We start from the raw sequence: 27,905 nt of genomic DNA, 5'->3' as shown, positions 1-27,905 counted from the left end.
TTATTTCATGGGTAGCAATTAAACCCTTTTTTACCCCATGTCCAGATTTCAGCTCCATGATGGCACTAACAGACTGGCACTTTGGCTAGAACGAGATTCAGGCTAAAACGGGGTAGCGAGGTGAGGGGATACAACTGAAGGCAACAAAACAACAAAAACAGTAAAGTAATCTACCATTCCCTTTTGGGGGAATTCTATCACCAAAAACAAAATCGCAAAAATGGCATTATGGAAAACATGTTTATTTGTCAACTCAAAAACAACCACTTCTGTTGGACCATTGAGACACAATCCACACCAACTGAAGATCCGTTTGAGAAGGTCCAAGTGCAGTTTTAAGGTGTTGAATGTCCTCAGGTTAAAGGTGTTGACGTACAGCGGAGGACGTATCCCGGCCATGGTGCCTTCATCCTCCACCGCTGCTCACTTGAAGCACTTGCCCTGGTTAAAGGGTTTACCCACGTGTTTAAACTCTCCCTCCCAAGCAAAGTACTCCTTGACCATGGTCTTGGTTTCGGCGCTGTCGGGGTCCAGTTTGCGCCAGGCGTAAGACTCGTAATCAATCTGCCAGTCATCAGACAGCTACACAGAGGGAGAGATTATAGGTGGTCAACTAAACGCAAGCATATAAATCACTGAATTAATATCACCAACATTGGGACAGAAGAATGAACCTGTAGGGTTTATAAATGCTTGGTGAGACTATGACAAGATCAACCAATTCACTCAAATGTATATGGTTGTAGAACAGGGTTCTCCAAGAGCACATTCTCAATTCAGAACTGCAGTAGCCCTCCCACCTCTCTCTGATACCCCTAGGGTCAGTTTCCCAGACACAGATTAAATTGTCGAGGACTAAAAAGCTTAAGTCATTTTTAGTCCTGGTCTACTCTTAATCTATGTCTGGGAAACCGGTCCCCAGTGTCTCTCCGAGACTGTTCAGTTCAGTCAACTTTATTATCCCACAGGGGAATAACAGACAAGAGTGGCCTACTAAATGACCTTCCACCCCAAACAGCCCAAGGGGAAACAGAAACTCACAGTGAAAGCCAAGTCCTGTCCTCTGAAGATCCAGATTCCAGAAATGCTACTGTCGTTGTTCCCGCCGAACAGGATCACGCTGGCAAAGCCGTTCTTGCGGAGTTTGTCAAGTCGCTGGAACATTCCTGAAAGATTAAACAGCTTAGAACACCCTCAGACTACGACGTTCCGTTTTTCGCTACGTGTGGAATCCCTGACTCTATAAACGCATTGGCCGCAATGCTGCGTGAAAAGTGAAAGTTAGACCTTTCCTGACGAGTCTACATAACTAACTTATGACATCCACATTTCACTACTTTCTACATGATTGGCTGGAGTCGGATGCGTATGGAGGTATGGCTCTGTGTATTCTAGATATCACCCGTGATGAGGTTACAGCTCATGAAGGTCACGGGGTCAGTGGGAGATGTGGATGTGTGTGTGTGTACAGCATATGGTTGGCTGTGTAGATCTGTGTGTGTGTACAGCCTATGGTTGGCTGTGTAGATCTGTGTGTGTGTACAGCCTATGGTTGGCTGTGTAGATCTGTGTGTGTACAGCCTATGGTTGGCTGTGTAGATCTGTGTGTGTACAGCCTATGGTTGGCTGTGTAGATCTGTGTGTGTACAGCCTATGGTTGGCTGTGTAGATCTGTGTGTGTACAGCCTATGGTTGGCTGTGTAGATCTGTGTGTGTACAGCCTATGGTTGGCTGTGGTAGATCTGTGTGTGTACAGCCTATGGTTGGCTGTGTAGATCTGTGTGTGTACAGCCTATGGTTGGCTGTGGTAGCCATCTCACCCATGATGAGGTTGCAGCTCATGAAGGTCATGGTGAGCTCCTCGGGGTATTTGTACTCTCCGTACCAGATGGAGTAGCCCTCCTTGTCAAAGTGTTCCCAGAAGTGGGGCACGGCTACGGTCAGGGTGTCCTCGTTAGAGTACTTCCTCTTGAACTCGTCCATGACAAACGCACTGCAGGAAGAGGAGAGAGAGAGAGAGGAAGCAGGAGAGATTGAGTCACTAAGCAGTGCACAGAGGTCATTAGGTGACTAGGTAGTGTACAGAGGTCATTAGGTAGTGTACAGAGGTCATTAGGTAGTGTACAGAGGTCATTAGGTAGTGTAGAGGTCATTAGGTAGTGTACAGAGGTCATTAGGTGACTAGGTAGTGTACAGAGGTCATTAGGTAGTGTACAGAGGTCATTAGTGGATCAGAAAACCAGTCCGTATCTGGTGTGACCACCATTTGCCTCATGCAGCGCGACATCTCCTTAGCATAGAGTTGATCAGGCGGTTTGATTGTGGCCTGTGGAATGTTGTCCCACTCCTCTTCAATGGCTGTGCGAAGTTGCTGGATATCAGAGGGGAACTGGAACACACTGTCGTACACGCCGATCCAGAACATCCCAAACACGTGCAATGGGTGACATGTCTGGTGAGTATGCAGGCCATGGAAGAACAGACATTTTCAACTTCCAGGAATTGTGTACAGATCCTTGCGACATGGGGCTGTGCATTATCATGTTGAAACATGAGGTGACGGCGGCGGATGAATGGCCTCAGGATCTCGTCACAGTATCTCTGCGCATTCAAATAGATGTCGATAAAATGCAATTGTATTACTTTTCCGTAGCTTATGCCTGCCCATCCCATAACCCCACTCTGTTCACAACGTTGACATCAGCAAACTGCACGTGGTCTGTGGCTGTGAGGCCGGTTGGACGTACAGCTCTGGTGAACGTTCCTGCAGTCAGCATACAAATTGCACTGCACACTCCCTCAACTTGAGACATCTGTGGCGTTGTTAACTCAATCACTACCTTTTGGGACGGATCCTAAATAGTACTGGGTTCCGACGTTAGCGCACTACTTCGAACCAGAGCCCTATGGGAATAGGGAAACCTGTTTTTCAGCGGCAGGGACTGGGAGACTAGTCAGGATCAAGGGAAAGATGAACAAAGCAAAGTACAGAGAGATCCTTGATGGAAACCTGCTCCAGAGCGCTCAGGACCTCACACTGGGGCGAAGGTTCACCTTCCAACAGGACAACGACCCTAAGCACACAGCCAAGACAACGCAGGAGTGCCTAAGGGACAAGTCTCAATGTCCTTGAGTGGCCCAGCCAGAGCCCAGACTTGAACCCGATCAAACATCTCTGGAGAGACCTGAAAATAGCTATGCAGCAACGCTCCCCATCCAACCTGACAGAGCTTGAAAGGATCTGCAGAGAAGAATGGGAGAAACTCCCCCAAATACAGGTGTGCCAAGCTTGTAGCGTCATACCCAAGAAGACTCAAAGTTGTAATCACTGCCAAAGGTAAAGGGTCTGAATACTTACGTAAATGTGCTATTTTAATTATACATTTGCAAAGAATTTCTAAAAACCTGTTTTCACTTTTCATTATGGGGTATTTTGTGTAGATTGAGTTATTTAAAAAAAATCACACATGAAGAGATCATTCAGTCACCTACTCTGCGTCTCACAAAAGACACTGCGGTTGGAACCAAAAATCTCAATTTTGGAATCCAGACAAAAGGACAGATTTCCACCGGTCTAATGTCCATGGCTCGTGTTTCTTGGCCCAAGCAAGTATCTTCTTATTGGTGTCCTTTAGTATTGGTTTCTTTGTAGCAATTCGACCAGGAATGCCTGATTCACGCAGTCTACTCAACAGTTGATGTTGAGATGTGTCTGTTACTTGAACTCTGTGAAGCATTTATTTGGCCTGCAATTTCTGAGGCTGGTAACTAATAAACTTAATCTCTGCAGCAGAGGTAACTCTGGGTCTTCCTTTCCTGTGGCGGTCCTCATGAGAGCCAGTTTCATCATAGTGCTTGATGGTTTTTGCGACTGCACTTTAAGAAACTTTCAAAGTTCTTAAAATGTTCCGTATTGACTGACCTTCATGTCTTAAAGTAATGGACTGTTGTTTCTCTTTGCTTATTTGAGCGGTTCTTGACTTAACATGGACTTGGTCTTTTACCAAATAGGGCTATCTTCTGTATACCACCCCTACCTTGTCACAACACAACTGATTGGCTTAAATGCATGAAGGAAAGAAATTCCACAAATTAACTTTTAACAAGGCACACCTGTTAATTGAAATGCATTCCAAGTGACTACCTCATGAAGCTGGTTGAGAGAATGCCAAGAGTGTGCAAAGCTGTCATCAAGGCAAAGGGTGGGTATTTTGAAGAATCTCAAATATATTTTGATTTAACACTTTTTATGTTAGTACATGACTCCATATGTGTTATTTCATAGTTGATGTCTTCAATACAATGTAGAAAATAGTAAAAATTTAAAATAAAAATGGAATGAGTAGGTGTCCAAACTTTTGACTGGTACGGTATATGTACATGTATATTTAGCAGGAGTCCCATTGAGATTTAGATATCTTTCACGTATATACTTTATTTTATTATTTTATTTATTTCACCTTTATTTAACCAGGTAAGCCAGTTGAGAACAAGTTCTCATTTACAACTTGCGACCTGGCCAAGATAAAGCAAAGCAGTGCGATAAAATTCAACAGTGTTACATATGGGGTAAACAAAACAAAGTAAAAAAAACAACAGAAAATATATATACAGTGTGTGCGAATGTAGTAAGTTATGGAGGTAAGGCAATAAATAGGCCATAGTGCAAAATAGTTACAATTTCGTATTAACACTGGAATGATAGATGTGCAAAAGATGATACTGGGGTGCAAATTAGCAAAATATAAATAACAATATGGGGATGAGGTAGTTGGGTGGGCTAATTTCAGATGGGCTGTGTACAGGTGCAGTGATCGGTAAGCTGCTCTGACAACTGACGCTTAAAGTTAGTGAGGGAGATAAGAGTCTCCAGCTTCAGAGATTTTTGCAGTTCATTCCAGTCATTGGCAGCAGAGAACTGGAAGGAATGGCAGCCAAAGGAGGTGTTGGCTTTGGGGATGACCAGTGAGATATACCTGCTGGAGCGCAGACTACGGGTGGGTGTTGCTATGGTGACCAGTGAGCTAAGGTAAGACGGGGATTTGCCTAGCAGGGATTTATAGATGACCTGGAGCCAGTGGGTTTGGCGACGAATATGTAGTGAGGGCCAGCCAACAAGAGCGTACAGGTCACAATGGTGGGTAGTATATGGGGCTTTGGTGATAATAAATGGATGGCACTGTGACAGACTACATCCAATTTGCTGAGTAGAGTGTTGGAGGCTATTTTGTAAATGACATCGCCGAAGTCAAGGATCGGTAGGATAGTCCGTTTTACGAGGGCATGATTAGCAGCATGAGTGAAGGAGGCTTTGTTGCGAAATAGGAAGCCGATTCTAGATTTAACTTTGGATAGGAGATGCTTAATGTGAGTCTGGAAGGAGAGTTTACAGTCTAACCAGACACCTAGGTATTTGTAGTTGTCCACATACTCTAGGTCAGACCCGCCGAGAGTAGTGATTCTATTCGGGCAGGCGGGAGCAAGCAGCGTTCGGTTGAAGAGCATGCATTTAGTTTTACTAGCGTTTAAGAGCAGTTGGAGGCTACGGAAGGAGTGTTGTATGGCGTTGAAGCTCGTTTGGAGGTTTGTTAACACAGTGTCCAATGAAGGGCCAGATGTATACAAAATGGTGTCGTCTGCGTAGAGGTGGATCCGAGCGTCACCAGCAGCAAGAGCGACATCATTGATATACACAGAGAATAGAGTCGGCCCGAGAATTGAACCCTGTGGCACCCCCCATAGAGATGGCCAGAGGTCCAGACAACAGGCCCTCCGATTTGACACATTGAACTCTATCTGAGAAGTAGTTGGTGAACCAGGCGAGGCAACTCATTAGAGAAACCAAGGCTATTTAGTCTGCCAATAAGAATGCGGTGGTTGACAGAGTCGAAAGCCTTGGCCAGGTCGATGAAGACGGCTGCGCAGTACTGTCTTTTATCGATCGCGGTTATAATATCGTTTAGGACCTTGAGCGTGGCTGAGGTGCACCCATGACCAGCTCGGAAACCGGATTGCATAGCGGAGAAGGTACGGTGGGATTCGAAATGGTCGGTGATCTGTTTGTTAACTTGGCTTTCAAAAACGTTCGAAAGGCAGGGCAGGATGGATATAGGTCTGTAACAGTTTGGATCTAGAGTGTCACCCCCTTTGAAGAGGAGGATGACCGCGGCAGCTTTCCAATCTCTGGGGATCTCAGACGTTACGAAAGAGAGGTTGAACAGGCTAGTAATAGAGGTTGAAACAATTTTGGCGGCTAATTTTAGAAAGGGTCCAGATTGTCTAGCCCAGCTGATTTCTAGGGGTCCAGATTTTTCAGCTCTCTCAGAACATCAGCTGTCTGAATTTGTGTGAAGGAGAAGCGGGGGGGCATGGGCAAGTTGCAGCGGAGGGTGCAGAGCTGGTGGCCGGGGTAGTGGTAGCCAGGTGGAAAGCATGGCCAGCCGTAGCAAAATGCTTGTTGAAATTCTCGATTATTGTAGATTTATCGGTGGTGACAGTGTTTCCTAGCCTCAGTGCAGTGGGCAGTTGGGAGGAGGTGCTCTTATTTTCCATGGACTTTACAGTGTCCCAAAACTTTTTGGAGTTAGTGCTACAGGATGCAATTTTTTTGAAAAAGCTAGCCTTTGCTTTCCTAACTGATTGTGTATATTGGTTCCTGACTTCCCTGAAAAGTTGCATATCGCAGGGGCTGTTCGATGCTAATGCAGTACGCCACATGATGTTTTTGTGCTGGTCAAGGGCAGTCAAGTCTGAGGAGAACCAGGGGCTATATCGGTTCTTAGTTCTGAATTTTTAGAATGGGGCATGCTTATTTAAGATGGAGAGGAAAGCACTTTTAAAGAACAACCAGGCATCCTCTACTGACGGAATGAGGTCAATATCCATCCAGGATACCCGGGCCAGGTCAATTAGAAAGGCTTGCTCGCTATAGTGTTTTAGGGAGCGTTTGACAGTGATGAGGGGTGGTCGTTTGACTGCGGACCCATTACTGACACAGGCAATTAAGGCAGTGATCGCTGAGATCCTGGTTGAAGACAGCGGAGGTGTATTTAGAGGGTAAATTTGTCCGGATGATATCTATGAGGGTGCACATGTTAACAGATTTAGGGTTGTACATGGTAGGTTCGTTGATAATTTGTGTGAGATTGAGGGAATCTTGTTTAGATTGTAGGTTGGCCGGGGTGTTAAGCATATCCCAGTTTATGTCACCAAGCAGTACGAACTCTGAGGATAGATGGGGGCAATCAGTTCACATATGGTGTCTAGGGCACATCTCGGGGCTGAGGTGGGTCTGTAGCAAGCGGCAACAGTGAGAGACTTATTTCTGGAAAGGTGGATTTTTAGAAGTAGAAGCTCAAACTGTTTGGGCACAGACCTGGATAGTATGATAGAGCTCTGCAGGCTCTCTCTACAGTAGATTGCAACTCCACCCCCTTTGGCAGTTCTATCTAGACGGAAAATGTTATAGTTGGGGATGGAAATGTCAGAATTTTTGGTGGCCTTCCTAAGCCAGGATTCAGACACTGCTAGATCAGGGTTGGCGGAGTGTGCTAACGCAGTGAATAACTCAAACTTAGGGAGGAGGCTTCGGATTTTAACGTGCAAGAAACCAAGGCTTTTACGGTTACAGAAGTCAACAAATGATAGCGCCTGGGGAGTAGGAGTGATACTGGGGGCTACAGGGCCTGGGTTAACCTCTACATCACCAGAGGAACAGAGGAGGAGTAGAATAATGATACGGCTAAAGGCTTTAAGTACTGGTCTTCTAGTGCATTGGGTACAGAGGAAAAAAGGGGGAGATTTCCGGGTGTTGTAGAATAGATTCAGGGCATTATGTACAGACAAGGATATGGAAGGATATGAGTACAGTGGAGGTAAACCTAAGCGTTGGATAACGATGAAAGACATAGCATCACTTGAGGCACCGATTGAGTCGGTCTCCGCGTGTATGGGGGGCGGGACAAAGGAGCTGTCTAAGGCAGGTTGAGCTGGGCTGGGGGATCTACAGTGAAATAGTACAATAAGAAATAACCGAAACAGCAATAAGCAAGGCATATTGACATGGGAGAGAGGCATAAAGCAATCACAGGTGTTATTCGAGAGAGCTAAGACAACAGCTGGTAATGTCGACACAGTTTGGGCTGAGGCTAAACATAAACAGGATAGGGTACCGTATAAAGGAACAGTACAGCAGGCATCAGCTGTGTAGCTGAGTTATCATAAGGTCCGGTGAACAGCAATAGGAGAGTTCAGAGGTAGTTCGGGGGCTGCTACAGCACTGGTGAGCAAGAGGCCACGGCTTGCGTGTGCTAGTGGGCCGGGGCTAGCAGATGGATCTCCGTGGTCGACGTCATAACGGGAAGCCTGTTGTAACCACATCAGACGATTTCGTCGGCAGACCAGTCGTGTTGGATCGGCGGGGCTCCGTGTCAACACTAGGAGGTCCCGTCCGGTTGACAGAGAGGTAGATAGCCGGGAGATGGGGCTGGCTCGAGGCTAGCTCAAGGCTAACTGATGCTTGCTTCGGGGGCAGTGGTGATTAGCCAACAGCAACATCCATTCGGTTACGGCTAGCTAGTTGCGATCCGGTGTTAATGTCCAGTGATTCAGTTATTCCGGCAGAAAAGCAGATGTTCTGGGTGAAAACCGCTAACGGTGGCTAATAGCAAGTAGCTAGTTAGCTGGCTGGCTAGTTTCAACTGGAGACTCTAGATAAAAGGTAAGTCAATAATATAATCCGTTCCACATTGAGTGAGGCGGGTTGCAGGAAAGTCTATTTAGTAGAAGGATGAAAATTGTGATAGGGAAATATGTACGAAAAATACAAAAAACAGGCTATTTACACGGACACACAACAAAGAACACGACCGCACCGCTACGCCATCTCGGACACCAACGACACAATTGATAAATACAACATAATACAAATATACAAAATTACAAAAACACACTCAAGAGTGTTTTTGGTTGTTGAGTCAATTACACCCTGACCATTCAAACTCATCTTTCAAAATATCAAAAGGTGATATCACAATATTTAGGTAAGTTAGCTGGCTAACTCATTGATCCAGCTTTGTAGTATAGCCGTCAGGTCTGATGTACATTTACGTCATTTAGCAGACGCTCTTATCCAGAGCGACTTACAAATTGGTGCAAATTGGTGCATTCACCTTATGATAGCCAGTGGGATAACCACTGTATGGTACATACTGATGTATGTGGACATATGACGTACCTCTTTGGCAGGTGAGCGAAGGGGTCCTTTGTTTTGGGTTCTGAAGCCAGAGCTGCTTCACACTCGTCCATCTCCTCCACAGCAGGGGCAGCTTCCTTCTTCTCCTTCTTCTTCTCCTGAGGTTTGCCTGCCTCCTTTCCAGCTTTCTCTTTCTTGGGCTGGGTGTCTTTCTTGGGCTGGGCGTCTTTCTTGGGCTGCATGTCAGAGAACTTCTTAGCTGGAGAATAAAGACAGCCATAATAAATCCAGTGTAGTGTCCTAGACTAGACCCAGTGTAGTGTAGTGTACTAGACTAGACCCAGTGTAGTGTACTAGACTAGACCCAGTGTAGTGTCCTAGACCCAGTGTAGTGTCCTAGACTAGACCCAGTGTAGTGTCCTAGACTAGACCCAGTGTAGTGTACTAGACTAGACCCAGTGTAGTGTACTAGACTAGACCCAGTGTAGTGTCCTAGACTAGACCCAGTGTAGTGTCCTAGACTAGACCCAGTGTAGTGTCCTAGACTAGACCCAGTGTAGTGTCCTAGACTAGACCCAGTGTAGTGTACTAGACTAGACCCAGTGTAGTGTCCTAGACCCAGTGTATCCTTGTGTTCATATCCTTTTACATCAAAACAAATGTTATTACCATTTGACCACAACATTAGCATCCATCAGTGCTTGAAGAGGGGCGTACCGCCACCGCTCATAATATAGCAGCTATTGTCCCAGGTCTTCTAGTCAGATTATTGTAGATTGGGTCTACTTTAACCTGTGCCAAAGTCCTGTGTTATTCTCCCAAGGATTAGATTTCACAACGAGGGGGCTGCCTCTGTCATGATAGTACGGTCTTGGGTGGGTGACAATTACTTCATATAAACCTTTCAATCATCACAAACTCCAAATATTTCTCATTTATAAATATATCAAAATGTGCAGAAAATAAAATACATAAAATACAACACTATGCTTCATAGAAAACATCATTTTTAGATAATGGAACTAGAACAATATGTGGAACAATCCTTTCTAAAGTTGGTCCTTACGATCAAACTGAGCCATCTTGTCGCAGAGCTTGACCTCTCCGAGCACAGTCTTGAACTGGGGCTGGTTGACGCAGGTCTGGAACCAGCGGGTCACGTTGGGGTAAGGTTGGCGGAAGGAAGGCTCAAGGACCTACAGGAGGAGAGGGTCATTTAAAACCACGTGGATAGTTCTACTACTGTAAACCAACCATGTGGATAGTTCTACTACTGTAAACCAACCATGTAGATAGCTCTACTACTCTAAACCAACCATGTGGATAGCTCTACTACTCTAAACCAACCATGTGGATAGTTCTACTACTCTAAACCAACCATGTGGATAGTTCTACTACTCTAAACCAACCATGTGGATAGCTCTACTACTCTAAACCAACCATGTAGATAGCTCTACTACCGTAAACCAACCATGTGGATAGTTCTACTACTCTAAACCAACCATGTAGATATCTCTACTACTGTAAACCAACCATGTAGATAGCTCTACTACTGTAAACCAACCATGTGGATAGTTCTACTACTGTAAACCAACCATGTAGATAGCTCTACTACTCTAAACCAACCATGTGGATAGTTCTACTACTCTAAACCAACCATGTAGATATCTCTACTACTGTAAACCAACCATGTGGATAGCTCTACTACTGTAAACCAACCATGTAGATATCTCTACTACTGTAAACCAACCATGTAGATAGCTCTACTACTGTAAACCAACCATGTAGATAGCTCTACTACTGTAAACAGAAACGGTGCAGCACCTAGGCCAGTGTTTCCCAATCCACTGGTCAAGTTTGTAGCTAGAGCTGATATGTGCAGTCCCAGGGGTGCTCCCTCGAGGAACGGATAGCAGTCCCAGGGGTACTCCCTCGAGGAACGGATAGCAGTCCCAGGGGTACTCCCTCGAGGAACGGATAGCAGTCCCAGGGGTGCTCCCTCGAGGAACGGATAGCAGTCCCAGGGGTACTCCCTCGAGGAACGGATAGCAGTCCCAGGGGTACTCCCTCGAGGCACGGATAGCAGTCCCAGGGGTACTCCCTCGAGGCACGGATAGCAGTCCCAGGGGTACTCCCTCGAGGAACGGATAGCAGTCCCAGGGGTACTCCCTCGAGGAACGGATAGCAGTCCCAGGGGTACTCCCTCGAGGCACGGATAGAGAAATACTAACCTAGGCTAAGTCATAGGACATCGAAGCCATATCGGACGGTTTCCTGGACCCAGATGAAGCCCAGTCCTGGATTCAAAAATCATTCGATGGTCTTTTAGATCTTAATTGAATGTGTTTTAGTCCAGCGCTAGGCTTACTCTAGTCTCTGGTAAATCGTCCCGATGTACGAGTCCCAAATGCCACACTATTCCCTATATAAAGTGCACTTAATAGGGAGCCAATTTGCGAGACAGCCTATGTTCGTTAATAAATACAAGGGGTTCCCTGATTCAACAAGCCATTGATTAGTTAGCTGAAGCAAAATGTGTGCAGTCCAAGAGGTACTTTCGAGGAACGGATAGGGAAACACCCACCTAGACTAAGTCAGAGAGACATGAAGCCCTGTGTATTTGTGGTCATAACAGTAAAAACAGAACATCAAACCTGTTTATAGAGCCAGATCATGCTGCAGGCCACGCTGATATCAGCCAGGCTGACTCTCTCTCCAACCAGGAAGGTCCTGGTGTTCAGGTGATTGTTCAGGACAGACAGAACCCTCTTCACCTCCTCCTTGGCCTGCTCTGTTGCCTGGAGGGAGAGGAGGGGGGGTGATGCAATGCATTACAATTACAACGGATACATTACATTGTGCAAGACTAGAGGCTGCAGGGCGAGAGACATTGAGCAGAGGAACCTTTACCTAGGACTGATAAGTTGGCTCCTAAGACACTTCATTTAGCACTAGTCACCTATAACTGCCTTTCAATTAGTTGTTTTACTACAGTGTGAAATGACGTTGCCCATCGCCTCCACCTGCTGAATATTTTATAGTCATGCTGCACATCTCAGATGATTCCTATAGCGTGTGACATTCTCTAGGTGTTGTGAGAGAATCAACAGCAATACAGACGAAATTGGATGGTACCGTTAAGCAGAAATCCCTAACAGAACGTTTTTTTTTTTTTACCTCCCCACTGTGAACGTAAGATCACAGGGAAGTTATAACAAAACACTTTCCATGTTATAGCCCAAACTAGACGATGGGTTATAAACGCCTGGGGGAAATTTAAATTAATTTAAATAAAACCAGAAAAGGAAGAGGCTAACTTTGGGCTACTTTGATGAATTTTTGGAGGTATGCAAGACGAGACATGTGCGCAGAGTTCTTCCTGCCTGCCCCCCTTCCTGTCTTGCACTGGCACTCCTGCCATCTCTTCGCTAATGACGAATGTGTTCAGTCTTTAGTCTGTTGCGTGTAGAACATCCTAGCTTATTCGTTGATGATAGGCACTGCTTTACTGAAGTTGCTAGATATTTCAAGCCCACAAAATTATAAAAAAAGACACAGCTTTTGATTAACACTGATAGATCGGCCTAGTGCACAGTTCTTTGTGGCCGACCTGTCTAATACTGTGTACCTGCCCTCTCTCCATCCCTCGCTAGCTCACTATGAAAGATGCAAGTGTTTGTGTGTTCTCAGAAGTACGGCAACTAAAATCAGTCTCCTCGGTTCCAAAACAATAATGAATATTAGAGGAGTCGAGGTGTGGATTTCTAGAGGAATCTAATCTTGACACTCAGAAATGAGAGTTGAGACCGGCTCTGAGGTACAGTGATTATTTTTTATTTATTTTATTTTGGCAGTACCGGTGTCATGCTTATCCATCTGAAAAGGGACGATACCATGAGACCCAAACAGTTGCTGGCAGCAGCTCAGCTGAATTGTTTAATTCCCGTGGAATTTTAACAGAAAAACCGATGGCTGTTAAAACGTTACGAAATATTGTCAATTTGTCACATCGCTAATACAGACGACCTGGAACGCGCCCAGGGCATCAGCAGGTGTGCTAAGGTATTCTTGGGCGGTGTCCAGATCGTCATACCGACCTTGTGCCATCCCGGGATATTTCGGTAGTACCGGCACTGAACACAAGGGGAGCTATTTTCAAACCCCACTGTGCCCCTGTAATCTGAAGGTTAGCAAGCACATGTAAAATCCCATAGAAAATCCCTAACTAAATGCTAATAAGCGCATTTAACATTTTATAGGAGTCCTAAACTATTTGGAGGACAGACATCCCAGCTCATAAAGTTATACAACTATAAAATGCCACTCACAGTTTGCTGCGCACACAAAACAAATATTCAGACAGCAAGTTTCTTGATCCAGGAGGGGATTCTCTGCTGTTTCCAAGCAAAGCATGATTTTGGAAGAATCGTTTAGCTAGACAGCTAACTAACTATTAAATTAGTAAACCAAACGCACAGCTGCAGAGCATTTAGCACATTTTAGACAGTTAACTTAGTTATAAGACATCTAGCTGGCAAACATTTAGTTGTGATTAGTACATGTTCTGCGGTAAAATACCACAGGGTTAACGGCAGTAGATATATATTATTAGTAATGTTCTGCAGTAATATCCCAACGGGTTAACGGCAGTAGATATATATTATTAGTAATGTTCTGCAGTAATATCCCAACGGGTTAACGGCAGTAGATATATATTATTAGTAATGTTCTGCGGTAAAATACCACAGGGTTAACGGCAGTAGATATATATTATTAGTAATGTTCTGCAGTAATATCCCAACGGGTTAACGGCAGTAGATATATATTATTAGTAATGTTCTGCAGTAATATCCCAACGGGTTAACGGCAGTAGATATATATTATTAGTAATGTTCTGCGGTAAAATACCACAGGGTTAACGGCAGTAGATATATATTATTAGTAATGTTCTGCGGTAAAATACCACAGGGTTAACGGCAGTAGATATATATTATTAGTAATGTTCTGCAGTAAAATACCACAGGGTTAACGGCAGTAGATATATATTATTAGTAATGTTCTGCGGTAAAATACCACAGGGTTAACGGCAGTAGATATATATTATTAGTAATGTTCTGCGGTAAAATACCACAGGGTTAACGGCAGTAGATATATTATTAGTAATGTTCTGCGGTAAAATACCACAGGATTAACGGCAGTAGATATATATTATTAGTAATGTTCTGCGGTAAAATACCACAGGATTAACGGCAGTAGATATATATTATTAGTAATGTTCTGCAGTAATATCCCAACGGGTTAACGGCAGTAGATATATATTATTAGTAATGTTCTGCGGTAAAATACCACAGGGTTAACGGCAGTAGATATATATTATTAGTAATGTTCTGCAGTAATATCCCAACGGGTTAACGGCAGTAGATATATATTATTAGTAATGTTCTGCGGTAAAATCCCAACGGGTTAACGGCAGTAGATATATATTATTAGTAATGTTCTGCGGTAAAATCCCAACGGGTTAACGGCAGTAGATATATATTATTAGTAATGTTCTGCGGTAAAATACCACAGGGTTAACGGCAGTAGATATATATTATTAGTAATGTTCTGCGGTAATATCCCAACGGGTTAACGGCAGTAGATATATATTATTAGTAATGTTCTGCGGTAAAATACCACAGGGTTAACGGCAGTAGATATATATTATTAGTAATGTTCTGCAGTAATATCCCAACGGGTTAACGGCAGTAGATATATATTATTAGTAATGTTCTGCGGTAAAATACCACAGGGTTAACGGCAGTAGATATATATTATTAGTAATGTTCTGCGGTAAAATACCACAGGGTTAACGGCAGTAGATATATATTATTAGTAATGTTCTGCAGTAATATCCCAACGGGTTAACGGCAGTAGATATATATTATTAGTAATGTTCTGCAGTAATATCCCAACGGATTAACGGCAGTAGATATATATTATTAGTAATGTTCTGCAGTAATATCCCAACGGGTTAACGGCAGTAGATATGTATTATTAGTAATGTTCTGCAGTAATATCCCAACGGGTTAACGGCAGTAGATATGTATTATTAGTAATGTTCTGCAGTAATATCCCAACGGGTTAACGGCAGTAGCTATGTATACTGAACAAAAATATAAAAACACAACATGCAACAATTTCAAAGATTTTACTGAGGTACAGTTTATATAAGGAAATAATATATGTTTGGCTGTTATAATGGCGAAAATAATAATTTGGCTGGTATTTTTATTTTTTTATGTGGCTGGTGGAGCAACAAGTACATGTCCCACCCTGGTTGTGAGATCTGATCATCTACAGTGTAACTCCAACACAGAGTACCTGGAACAAACCCAGAAAGAGCGTCAGTGATAACAGTACATACCTGTTTGTTGAACTGCATGATTCCCAAGGTGGGGAAGACCCACGCAGAGGCTGGAGGGATGATCTCAGCGTCAGCAAAGCTCATCCACTGAAGCACCTGTGACTGGGCCTGGGGACTGCTGCCACGCAGTGCCTCATTGCTCACTGGAGGAGAAGACAGTCCCATTAGATGAGGAATGTGGGCACAGAGCTTAACAGGTAACGCCGTCCCAAAGGGCAGTGACACCAAGCAAAAAGTATTTGATCCCCTGCTGATTTTGTACGTTTGCCCACTGACAAAGAAATGATCAGTCTATAATTTTAATGGTAGGTTTATTTGAACAGTGAGAGACAGAATAACAACAACAAAATCCAGAAAAACACATGTCAAAAATGTTATAAATTGATTTGCATTTTAATGAGGGAAATAAGTATTTGACCCCCTCTCAATCAGAAAGATTTCTGGCTCCCAGGTGTCTTTTATACAGGTAACGAGCTGAGATTAGGAGCACACTCTTAAAGGGAGTGCTCCTAATCTCAGCTTGTTACCTGTATAAAAGACACCTGTCCACAGAAGCAATCAATCAATCAGATTCCAAACTCTCCACCATGGCCAAGACCAAAGAGCTCTCCAAGGATGTCAGGGTCAAGATTGTAGACCTACACAAGGCTGGAATGGGCTACAAGACCATCGCCAAGCAGCTTGGTGAGAAGGTGACAACAGTTGGTGTGATTATTCTCAAATGGAAGAAACACAAAATAACTGTCAATCTCCCTCGGCCTGGGGCTCCATGCAAGATCTCACCTCGTGGAGTTGCAATGATCATGAGAACGGTGAGGAATCAGCCCAGAACTACACGGGAGGATCTTGTCAATGATCTCAAGGCAGCTGGGACCATAGTCACCAAGAAAACAATTGGTAACACACTACGCCGTGAAGGACTGAAATCCTGCAGCGCCCGCAAGGTCCCCCTGCTCCAGAAAGCACATATACAGGCCCGTCTGAAGTTTGCCAATGAACATCTGAATGATTCAGAAGAGAACTGGGTGAAAGTGTTGTGGTCAGATGAGACTGAAATCGAGCTCTTTGGCATCAACTCAACTCGCAGTGTTTGGAGGAGGAGGAATGATGCCTATGACCCCAAGAACACCATCCCCACCGTCAAACATGGAGGTGGAAACATTATGCTTTGGGGTTGTTTTTCTGCTAAGGGGACAGGACAACTTTACCGCATCAAAGGGACGATGGACAGGGCCATGTACCGTCAAATCTTGGGTGAGAACATCCTTCCCTCAGCCAGGGCATTGAAAATGGGTCGTGGATGGGTATTCCAGCATGACAATGACCCAAAACACACAGCCAAGGCAACAAAGGAGTGGCTCAAGAAGAAGCACATTAAGGTCCTGGAGTGGCCTAGCCAGTCTCCAGACCTTTAATCCCATAGAAAATCTGTGGAGGGAGCTGAAGGTTCGAGTTGCCAAACGTCAGCCTCGAAACCTTAATGACTTGGAGAAGATCTGCAATGAGGAGTGGGACAAAATCCCTCCTGAGATGTGTGCAAACCTGGTGGCCAACTACAAGAAACGTCTTTGACCTCTGATTGCCAACAAGGGTTTTGCCACCAAGTACTAAGTCATGTTTTGCAGAGGGGTCAAATACTTATTTCCCTCATTAAAATGCAAATCAAAATAACATTTTTGACATGCGTTTTTCTGGATTTTTTTTGTTGTTATTCTGTTTCTTACTGTTCAAATAAACCTACCATCAAAATTATAGACTGATCATGTCTTTGTCAGTGGGCAAACGTACAAAACCAGCAGGGGATCAAATACTATTTCCCCCTCACTGTATAACCTTATTGTGGAGGAAACGCACTAGGGCCTCAAACCACCTCAGTTCTCTATTAGACACTACAGGAGAAGACAGGGCCTCAAACCACCTCTGTTCTCTATTAGACACTACAGGAGAAGACAGGGCCTCAAACCAGTTCAGTTCTCTAGTAGACACTACAGGAGAAGACAGGGCCTCAAACCACCTCAGTTCTCTATTAGACACTACAGGAGAAGACAGGGCCTCAAACCACCTCAGTTCTCTATTAGACACTACAGGAGAAGACAGGGCCTCAAACCAGTTCAGTTCTCTAGTAGACACTACAGGAGAAGACAGGGCCTCAAACCACCTCAGTTCTCTATTAGACACTACAGGAGAGGACAGGGCCTCAAACCAGCTCAGTTCTCTATTAGACACTACAGGAGAAGACAGGGCCTCAAACCACCTCAGTTCTCTATTAGACACTACAGGAGAAGACAGGGCCTCAAACCACCTCAGTTCTCTATTAGACACTACAGGAGAAGACAGGGCCTCAAACCACCTCTGTTCTCTATTAGACACTACAGGAGAAGACAGGGCCTCAAATCACCTCAGTTCTCTATTAGACACTACAGGAGAAGACAGGGCCTCAAACCACCTCAGTTCTCTAGTAGACATTACAGGAGAAGACAGGGCCTCAAACCAGTTCTCTCGTAGGCTTGGGAGGTATCCAGATTTTCATACCGTTCTTCCGCCATCCCAGGATTCACGGTATTACCGGCGTAGCACACAAGAGCGCTAAAAATGACCAAAAAAAAGCCCATGCGTCTCTTACTAGAATGCTAACAACGTTAGCACAAGTAATAGCACATTCTCATGGACGCTTTCAGCTAAGTAATAGCAAAAACAGGCAAATCCAGCTCATAAAGAAACACAGGGGGAAAAACTAGTGAGAAACAGGGTACAAAACACTAGTGAGAAACAGGGTACAAAACACTAGTGAGAAACAGGGTACAAAACACTAGTGAGAAACAGGGTACAAAACACTAGTGAGAAACAGGGTACAAAACACTAGTGAGAAACACATGGGGGAAAAATGGCAGCTGTACACATCCAGAGACCTTTTGACTTCTAAAACAAAGCACACCGTGTCTCCTTAGTTATCCGAGTGGCTGAATTAATAACAAGAAAGCAACCAAATCCACGCAGCTGGAGAGTATAGCACATCTTAAGACAGTCAGAAGATATCTGATGAGAAACATTCAGTAGTGAATTACTTCACCTCATGTGCGCCACACAACAGAGAGACTCACTGACAGATATAGAACACTAAAATGGACTCACCAGCTCCCGCTTTCTCCCATCTTTACAACAAAACATGGTGACTACGCTGCTGTTCTGGGGAACTACGGTAACCTTCATAATGAATAATGATGTGACAGGCCAAATGAATAACCCGATCTGTTTTATCCCCTAACGTATTTTGCACAAGTTGACAGCAGGTATTTACTTAAAAAGTACCTACAAATATTGGAATCTATTCAAAAACTCCCAAAGACATAGTTTCAATGATATCGACGGCGTGTATGAAAACCATCCTGTATTCAGCCCAACCCTACTCTCTCGGCGAAACTACAGGAGAGGACAGTCACTAAAGGCTCAGCCTCGCTGACAAATGTCTGCATAACAACTACAGAGTTAAAAGATTCGTAATAAATCTTACATGGATTTTGTGTATGCATTTTTCATCATAGCAGATCTAGCTATGTATATTAGATATTGATAAATGAGGCCTCTGGGAGAGATACTAGCTAAACAGGCCCGATTCTCCAACCTTGTTAAATCCATGTGAGAAAAGTGTGCTAGTGTACACTGGAAGAAATGGGGATGCAACACCCGATACAACCAACCAAGTTCATGATTGGCAGCCGATTAGTAGAATCAGGCGTTCAATTAGGGCAGTTGGAAACCAAACCCTCCATGAGGGTAGCTGGCCCTAGAGAATAGGGCGCCATTTGGGACGCACGCCAGAAAAACACGGGATGTGAAAAGCAGACTTACGGTAGTGAGCAATGGCATTACTCTCGAAAAGACAGAAGCCGTCGTCGCCCTGAAAGGCTGGAACCTGATGAGGGAGGCGGTTTAAAAAGGAAAACAGATTCAGTCATTTGTAGTCCGATTTTTGTTGTAGTCATTTAGCAGACGCTCTTATCCAGAGCCACTTACAGGAGCAATTAGGGTTAAGTGCCTTGCTCAAGGGCACGTCGACAGATTTTTTCACCTAGTCGGCTCGGGGATTAGAACCAGCGACCTTTCGGTTACTGGCACAACGCTCTTACCCACTAAGCTACCTGCCGCCCAGATGTAGTCCCTTGTAGCTCAGTTGGTAGAGCATGGCGCTTGCATGCCAGGGTTGTGGGTTCGTTTCCCACGGTGGGCCAGCATGAAAAATGTATGCACTCACTAACTGTAAGTCGCTCTGGATAAGAGCGTCTGCTAAACGACTAAAATGTAAATGTATTTGATTAGCTCGAGTCTGTTTTCAACATGTGTTTCCCTAGATGTGCGGAAACAAAAACTAAATGTATTTATGGGAAAATACAGCATTGATATGAAACCCACGTTCAATCTAGCTTGGGCACTAGTCTATGCCATCCTGCCACTCATTCACATGTTTTGCATGACAAGGAGTTGATATGACAGCACAGACAGGTCTGGGATTAGGCTACGTTCAACACAGAAGTCTTAAAATACTCAATGTTCACATCTGATGCTCAGGGTTAAAAAAGCTCAATAAAACTTCATGAATATTTCAAGTGAAGAAATTAAAAACATTGCATCATACAAACTATTTTGGGAATATAGACATACTACCACAATACAAAATATTATCATCAAAGTTTAAGGATGTGTGCACGGTAAACAGGTAGCCTTGCGGTGGGCCGGTACCCCCTGCATATAGCCTCGTTATTCTGATTTTATTGTGTTAATTTTTATTTAATTTTGTTACTTGAGTTCATTTGGTATATTTTTTCTCAAATCTTTCTTGAACTGCATTGTTGGTTAAGGGCTTCTAAGTAAGCATTTCACTGTAAGGTCTACACCTGTTGTATTCGGCACACGTGACAAATAAAGTTTGATTTGATAGAAAGGTCGCTGGTTCAAATACCTGAGCAGACTAGGTGAAAAATCTGTTGACGTTCCCTTGAGCAAGGCACTTATCCAGAGAAACTTACAGGAGCAATAATTGCTAAGAGCGTCTGCTAAATGACTTAAATGTTAATGTAAACCATGGCTGTATCCCAAGTTGCACCCTATTCCCAATATAGGGTCCTGGTAAAGAGCAGTGCACTGTGTAGGGAATGGGTGCCATTTAAGACGCTACAAAACGGACGCAGAAACTGACCTTGCCCAAGGGGAAGTTGCTGAGGAAGGCGGGGGTACGGTTCGTCTGCCCAAAGGTGAAGGCAGGGGCGCTGCTGGCCACCTTAGAGAGATGAGATGATACTTTATTAAATCCCAAGAGGAAATTAAGCTGTATTTACTCAGGCAGCCCAATTCTGATATTTTTATTTTATGGACAAAAGAGCTGATTGGTCAAATTACGAATTAGTGGCAAAAGATCAGAATTGGGCTGCCTGTGTAAACGCAGACTTAGTTTATCAACCTTACAGCCATAGTAAAAAAAAAAAAAAAAACATAAATAAACATTTAAAAACAATCACAAGACAATAAGAATAAATACATATGATAAGGCAGGTCAAAACGTGCAGCACCTTGAGGCGTGCGCCACTGTACTGGGCTGCAATCTGAGCCTTGAAGGCTCTCCAGTTCTCTGGATACGTGTACAGTGTCTGTGGAAGGGAGGAGCGAGAACCATCACAACGACATTAAAATGGGGGAGAAAACCCCGGTACACAGCAGTCCATCTAGATCCAGGTGGTGGTTTAGGCAGGAACAATTATTAGTATCACTAGTAGCTATGGGTTTCTAACAGTAGGCTATGTAGAGTGTTCAATCAAAAACACCTTTTAACCAATAGGTCAAATAATATAACAAAAGTTATTGGGAGTTTTTACCCTTGTAGGATAATCAAAATTAGTATGACTATTTCTTTCCCTGGCCTCCATTGATTAAGTGGTCAAAAATCAGGAAAACAGTATTACGTCAGCGAGGCTGGATGCTGTGCGCGAGTTACGGTTAACTGACAGGCTCACCGCTGAACTAGTCATCTTTCTTCTCGAATCCCACAGACATAAAATCTGTTCATAAGATATAATGAACAAAAATATAAACGCAACATGTCAACAAAAAAAAAAAACTGGCAACAGCTCTGGTGGATTCCTGTAGTCAGCATGCCAATTGCAAGATCTCTCAACTTGAGACATCTGTGGCATTGTTGTGTGACAAAACTGCACATTTTAGTGGCCTTTTGTCCCCAGCATAAGGTGCACCTGTGTAATGATCATGCTGTTTAATCAGCTTCTTGATATGCCACACCTGTCAGGTGGATAGATTATCTTGGCAAAGGAGAAACGCTCACTAACATGAATGAAAACAAATCTGTGCACAACATTTAAGTGAAATACACTTTCTGTGCGTATGGAAAATTTCGGGGTTACTTTTATTTCAGCTCATGAAACATGGGACCAACACTTTACATGTTGCGTTTATATTTTTGTTCAGTGTAGTTAGCCAGCTAGCCACAAGTAAACTACCCATAGACTCCAGATGGCAATATTTGGATGCTTTGATTAGCAAATAAAAGCTCTAAATATGCCATGACACGCAGGAGGTATACAATTAACTACAAATAATTATCATTCATTACTCGTCACGAATTCTGAAGAACCCAACGTGGCACAAGGCACGGAAAGAGGCGTCATTTTACCACCACCAAAGCTATTATGCTGCATCGTCAAGAGAGACTATGAAAGGGGTGCAAATAAACATGGCAATGAAGTTTAAAGGGGCTAAATATTTCAGATGCACTAAAGGGTAGTGGATAAGTGGACGGATGGGGCAGATTTTGTACAGATGGTTGCTGAAACGCAAGTAAAGATTCTGTGACAAAGCATCTCTCCAGTTTACTCACCCCTGCCGCCATCTTTAGGACGAGAGAAAGGAAGAAGGAGGGCGCACACCAGTGACGTATTTACTGCCTGTTTGGGCGCGTCGCTGAAATCAAACGTTGACTGAAAATAAATGGTATTTTGTCCAAATAACAAAATATGGACTCTGTGTGCCGACAATTTATAATAAGTGTGCACGATTTTGCATTTCAACAATAAAATGTATTACATTTCTCTCAATAGGTTTCAATGAATTTCCATTGATTCGATGTGATGGATAACTCTGTATCCCATTTGTTATGTGTATTATAATTTAAAAAAGCACAACATGCAAACCTCGAGGCAAAATATATTCTACAATGACAGAACATTCAATGGAGACAAGGTCAACATCATCAAAAAAACAACAACAACATTTATTTATGTTCTCAAGTTGTAGAAGTACAATATACAACAGCATCTGAAGGGTAACTCAAGACGATACAGTAGCGTTTAATACGGCAACATAACCACCTGCTTATCAACAGGCTCTGTGTGGTTTCAATAGTATGTATTCATACTGTGTCAAAGGATCATTGATCCTTCCCCATTAAGTACAGGACTTGACGATGTGCAGCAATACCACATTATCAACCTATAAAAAAATATTTGTACTGAATTGTAGGGGCATTTACATGAAATATGAGATTAGTATGTTGATACACAGCATAGCACTGCAGGGAAATCAGCTGACAAGACCTGAGAAACAGAGAAAAAAAAACAAATTACATATCAATTCAATCTTTCAAAAATGTATTTGACAACTATGAAAGAAGACTAATAAAAGCAACAACTCCAACGTACCCAGGTAATCGTCCATGAGGGATCCAATGGCAAACTGAAAAAGAAGAAAGCAAATATTCAACATTACAACTTGCAGGCTCTTTATAGAGATGAGACCATATGGAAACATCTCCGACTTCAGATAGCTAGCGGTGGCCTGCAATCTGTGAGGATATACAGTGTCATTGGACAGTGTACTGTCAGGTGGCATTCTTAGTTGATGGTGATTGGACAGTGTACTGTCAGGTGGCATTCTTAGTTGATGGTGATTGGACAGTGTACTGTCAGGTGGCATTCTTAGTTGATGGTGATTGGACAGTGTACTGTCAGGTAGCATTCTTAGTTGATGGTGATTGGACAGTGTACTGTCAGGTAGCATTCTTAGTTGATGGTGATTGGACAGTGTACTGTCAGGTAGCATTCTTAGTTGATGGTGATTGGACAGTATACTCACAATGTCGTTTTTATCTACTCTTGTTCCCACGATCTTCAACCGAATCTCATCATCCTGTTGGATTACAATGTCCTAATGGGGAGAGGACAGAATCCTTAATAAGAGGAACTGTATCCAAGAGTTGTGTTCACTAAATATTCATTTTCAAAAACGACAACAACTATTTAGTGAAGAGCAGCGCAAGTTTTAAGTCTTACCTCATCGGTTGTCTTATAACAAGGAGGATTTGAGTTGGGGTCAAACTCCATCTCTGAGGGAATGGACTGCAGAAACAGAATGTGACCAAGTTGACGTTTAAGAGTTTATCAATAAAACCGTTCAACAACAAGAGAGACATTTCCATGTGTACCTACATGACGAGAGATGAAACAAGACATGGGGCCGATCTCTGTGAACAGACCAACCTGAAAAGAACAGAACATCTTGTTTTAATTTCACCACACCATGAAAACAATATGATCTATTCTTGTCAAGCCTTATTCAGATTGCAATGAGATCAAAGAAGATCTGTGTCCCAAATCGCACCCTATGGGCTTTGGTCAAAAGTAGTGCACTATAAAAGGTAACAGGGGTGTTATCTTTCGACAGTCTTTGAATAACTAACCCCTTCCCCTAATATTTTGCATAAAGCTTCTGATAGTTAAATAAACTGTCCCATTCTTTCAGAGTGCTCCACACCAGATACAGGTATCAGCTTATGGACGCTCAGACTATCTATCCACCCCGCCGAGAAATATGTCTACATCTCAGTCATGGACTATCTTCCACTGTCCCAGTTCATTGAACCACTCAGGTGACTGTCAGCACTCCATGTTTTCATGCAACCTCTCAGATAGTTCTCATTAAGACATCCTGTAGGTCTTGGTACAGTAAATGTTGTGTATTTTTTTTTTTTTTTTTTTTTACTTTGTACCTATTCTTTTGTACCTAGAACATTGAATTTGACCCACGGGTGATTTTATTTATCCCGCCCCCAAGTGTTATATTTTATTTTTAATTGTTGGACATAAGAATGTAAAAAAACACAAGCAAATCAAGTGATTCTAATTTTGGAAATCTGTTCCAAAATATTCCCATGCATAATAAAGAGATATGGGATCGTATACAAATGTAAGCAAGGTTTGAAATTCTTGTGTTTTAGTCAAATATACAGTGGCTTGCGAAAGTATTCACCCCCCTTGGGGGCCTTACAACCTGGAATTAAAGTGGATTTTTGGGGGGTTTGTATCATTTGATTTACACAACATGCACTTTGAAGATGCAAAATATTTTTGGGGGTGAAACAAACAAGAAATAAGACAAAACACAGAAAACTTGAGCGTGCATAACTATTCACCCCCCCAAAGTCAATACTTTGTAGAGCCACCTTTTGCAGCAATTACATTTTAGTCATTTAGCAGACGCTCTTATCCAGAGCGACTTACAGTTAAGTGAGTGCATATATTTTCATACTGGCCCCCCGTGGGAATCGAACCCACAACACTGGCGTTGCAAGCGCCATGCTCTACCAACTGAGCTACAAGTCTTATTCAGCTGCAAGTCTCTTGGGGTATGTCTCTATAACCTTGGCACATCTAGCCACTGGGATTTTTGCCCATTCTTCAAGGCAAAACTGCTCCAGCTCCTTCAAGTTGGATGGGTTCCACTGGTGTACAGCAATCTTTAAGTCATACCACAGATTCTCAATTGGATTGAGGTCTGGGCTTTGACTAGGCCATTCCAAGACATTTAAATGTTTCCCCTTAAACCACTCGAGTGTTGCTTTAGCAGTATGCTTAGGGTCATTGTCCTGCTGGAAGGTGAACCTCCGGAAATCTCTGGAAGACTGAAACAGGTTTCCCTCAAGAATTTCCCTGTATTTAGCGCCATCCATCATTCCTTCAATTCTGACCAGTTTCCCAGTCCCTGCCAATGTAAAACATGGATGGTGTTCTCGGGGTGATGAGAGGTGTTGGGTTTGCGCCAGACATAGCGTTTTCCTTGATGGCCAAAAAGCTCAATTTTAGTCTCATCTGACCATCTTCCATATGTTTGGGGAGTCTCCCACATGCCTTTTGGCAAACACCAAACGTGTTTGCATATTTTTTTTCTTTAAGCAATGGCTTTTTTTCTGGCCACTCTTCCGTAAAGCCCAGCTCTGTGGAGTGTACGGCTTAAAGTGGTCTTATGGACAGATACTCTAATCTCCGCTGTGGAGCTTTGCAGCCCCTTCAGGGTTATCTTTGGTCTCTTTGTTGCCTCTCTGATTAATGCCCTCTGGGCGGCCCTCTCGGCAGGTTTGTTGTGGTGCCATATTCTTTCCATTTTTAATAATGGATTTAATAGTGCTCCGTGGGATGTTCAAAGTTCCTGATCTTTTTTTTATAACCCAACCCTGATCTGTACTTCTCCACAACTTTTTCCCTGACCTGTTTGGAGAGCTCCTTGGTCTTCATGGTGCCCCTTGCTTAGTGGTGTTGCAGACTCTGGGAGCTTTCAGAACAGGTATATACTGAGATCATGCGACAGATCATGTGACACTTAGATTGCACACAGGTGGACTTTTTAAAACTAATTATGTGACTTCTGAAGGTAATTGGTTGCACCAGATGTTATTTAGGGGCTTCATAGCAAAGGGGGAGAATACATATGCACGCACCACTTTTCCGTAATTTATTTTTTAGAATTTGATGAAACGTTATTTTTTTTATTTCACTTCACCAATTTGGACTATTTTGTTAATGTCCATTACATGAAATCCCCCCAAAATCCATTTAAATAACAGGTTGTAATGCAACAAAATAGGAAAAACGCCAAGGGGGATGAATACTTTTGCAATCTGTTTGGGTTTCTTGAAGTCAATTTGCAGTCTACAAACTAATTTTGTTTGTTTTTTCAACAACAACAAAAATAAATCGGCCCGCGGCTGAATCTAGCGATGATCCCTGATATAGGGAATAGGTTTCCATTTGGGACGTAGCCTTTGTTTTGTTTCCTTACTTTGTTGACCTGGGTAACCACGGCATCTACCACCTCGCCTTTGAATGGACGGAAGACAATAGCCTTGTACTTGACAGGGTAAAGCACGAATCCCCTGCCTGGTTGGATGACACCTGCACCAATGTTGTCAATGGTGGTCACCGCAATGACGAATCCATATCTGAAACAGAGTTAGCGTCATTAACTGAGCAAAGCAAATCAACTTGTTCCATGTCAAAACAACCAACCCAGTGTTGTGAAAGGGTGCAAACTGTAAAGACAATATGTGGTCTCTATTCTACATTGAAATGTAGCACTGAATATCCCTTAGTTTCACTACACTTAACAATACTGAGTGTGGGTTCCAGGATCATGAAAGGGAAGCTGCCCTGGCTCAATACCACTCACTTTCCTGTGCATGTTCCCTCCACTTCTGTGAAGAGCTTCTGTTTCACAGTGTTCAGGAGGTTGGGACCAAAGTACCGAGGGTGGAGCAGGATCTCATGCTCCAGGGAAATCTGTGAATGATAAAAATATATATATATAGTTAGTTTTTACAATAGGTAATTTAGTACTGAACAACAGTCGTACGGTTTATCATTGAGAATGCCAGCACTTACTCTTAAGTAACATTTAGTTATCTGATTCATAGCTGTTTTTAACAAACTATCATCACCAGACAGGTATCAACCCGTTAAATACGCAGAACTATTATGGACGTTGATTTGTTTATTTGTTTTCATTTTGGCAAGTCAGTTAAGAGAGCAGTTAGCTAGATAGCTAGCCAACCGGCTAACAAAGCTAGCACTAGCATAGTTAGACATGGTGATATTTGTTATCGTCACAATATCATACAAATCGAACATCTTACATGATAAAACATGATTTCCCGCTCACTCTTCCTTGATTGTAGTCTTCTGTTTAATTTATCAGAAGGGAATGAATCTTTTTCTAAATTATTAAGTCCAGCGGCAAATCACAGGAAGATTGTAATGTTTGACTTCTGGAAAAAGTTTTACTTCCGGAGCAGAAGATTCCCGTGACGTCGGATTTCAAAATAAAAGCCCTGTGTATCTTTCATCAGTTTAAAACAGACTGGATCATAAACACTACAGCTTTTTTGATCCAATAATGTGATCACTGATTATGATAAAAGACAAAGATTCGTGGGCTTAAAAAGAATAACAAATATTTAATTTAATGTACAAGAAT

General features: G+C 43.1%; 2 protein-coding genes and 1 non-coding gene across 3 annotated transcripts; all 3 read right to left on the bottom strand.

The window, feature by feature from the left end:
• Nucleotides 1-221: 221 nt before the first annotated feature.
• LOC121587364 (elongation factor 1-gamma) lies at nt 222-22,509 on the bottom strand. The gene is made up of 11 exons (XM_041904264.2): nt 22,483-22,509; nt 21,164-21,241; nt 20,794-20,874; nt 19,449-19,512; nt 15,600-15,742; nt 11,848-11,991; nt 10,260-10,389; nt 9,236-9,452; nt 1,821-1,993; nt 1,042-1,166; nt 222-582 (listed from the first exon to the last, which is right to left on the bottom strand). The coding sequence occupies exons 1-11, from the start codon at nt 22,492-22,494 to the stop codon at nt 424-426; spliced, it is 1,326 nt and encodes a 441-aa protein (XP_041760198.1). The 5' UTR covers nt 22,495-22,509; the 3' UTR covers nt 222-423.
• LOC121537432 lies at nt 20,157-20,227 on the bottom strand. The gene has a single exon (XR_005995069.1). It is a non-coding gene; the product is annotated as a small nucleolar RNA SNORD36 (small nucleolar RNA).
• A 336-nt stretch (nt 22,510-22,845) lies between the features above and the next one.
• LOC121587375 (DNA-directed RNA polymerase II subunit RPB7) lies at nt 22,846-27,722 on the bottom strand. The gene is made up of 8 exons (XM_041904269.2): nt 27,565-27,722; nt 27,102-27,211; nt 26,715-26,874; nt 24,089-24,139; nt 23,933-23,998; nt 23,736-23,807; nt 23,303-23,336; nt 22,846-23,197 (listed from the first exon to the last, which is right to left on the bottom strand). Exons 1-8 carry the CDS (start codon nt 27,574-27,576, stop codon nt 23,184-23,186), a joined length of 519 nt encoding a protein of 172 aa, XP_041760203.1. The 5' UTR covers nt 27,577-27,722; the 3' UTR covers nt 22,846-23,183.
• Nucleotides 27,723-27,905: the final 183 nt, after the last annotated feature.

This window comes from Coregonus clupeaformis, chromosome 29 (assembly GCF_020615455.1).
Source record: "Coregonus clupeaformis isolate EN_2021a chromosome 29, ASM2061545v1, whole genome shotgun sequence".
Classification (NCBI taxonomy): Eukaryota; Metazoa; Chordata; class Actinopteri; order Salmoniformes; family Salmonidae; genus Coregonus; species Coregonus clupeaformis.
This window is presented reverse-complemented; position numbering and strand designations above follow the sequence as displayed.

Coding starts and splice junctions, on each gene's coding strand:
- LOC121587364 (XM_041904264.2), bottom strand. Junction 19,513..20,793: donor GCAACTTCCCCTTGGGCAAG/GTCAGTTTCTGC, acceptor CTCCCTCATCAG/GTTCCAGCCTTTCAGGGCGA. Junction 15,743..19,448: donor TAATGCCATTGCTCACTACC/GTAAGTCTGCTT, acceptor CTTCTCCTCCAG/TGAGCAATGAGGCACTGCGT.
- LOC121587375 (XM_041904269.2), bottom strand. Junction 24,140..26,714: donor TGGTTACCCAGGTCAACAAA/GTAAGGAAACAA, acceptor TGTTCTTTTCAG/GTTGGTCTGTTCACAGAGAT. Junction 23,999..24,088: donor CTTGTTTCATCTCTCGTCAT/GTAGGTACACAT, acceptor CTGTTTCTGCAG/TCCATTCCCTCAGAGATGGA.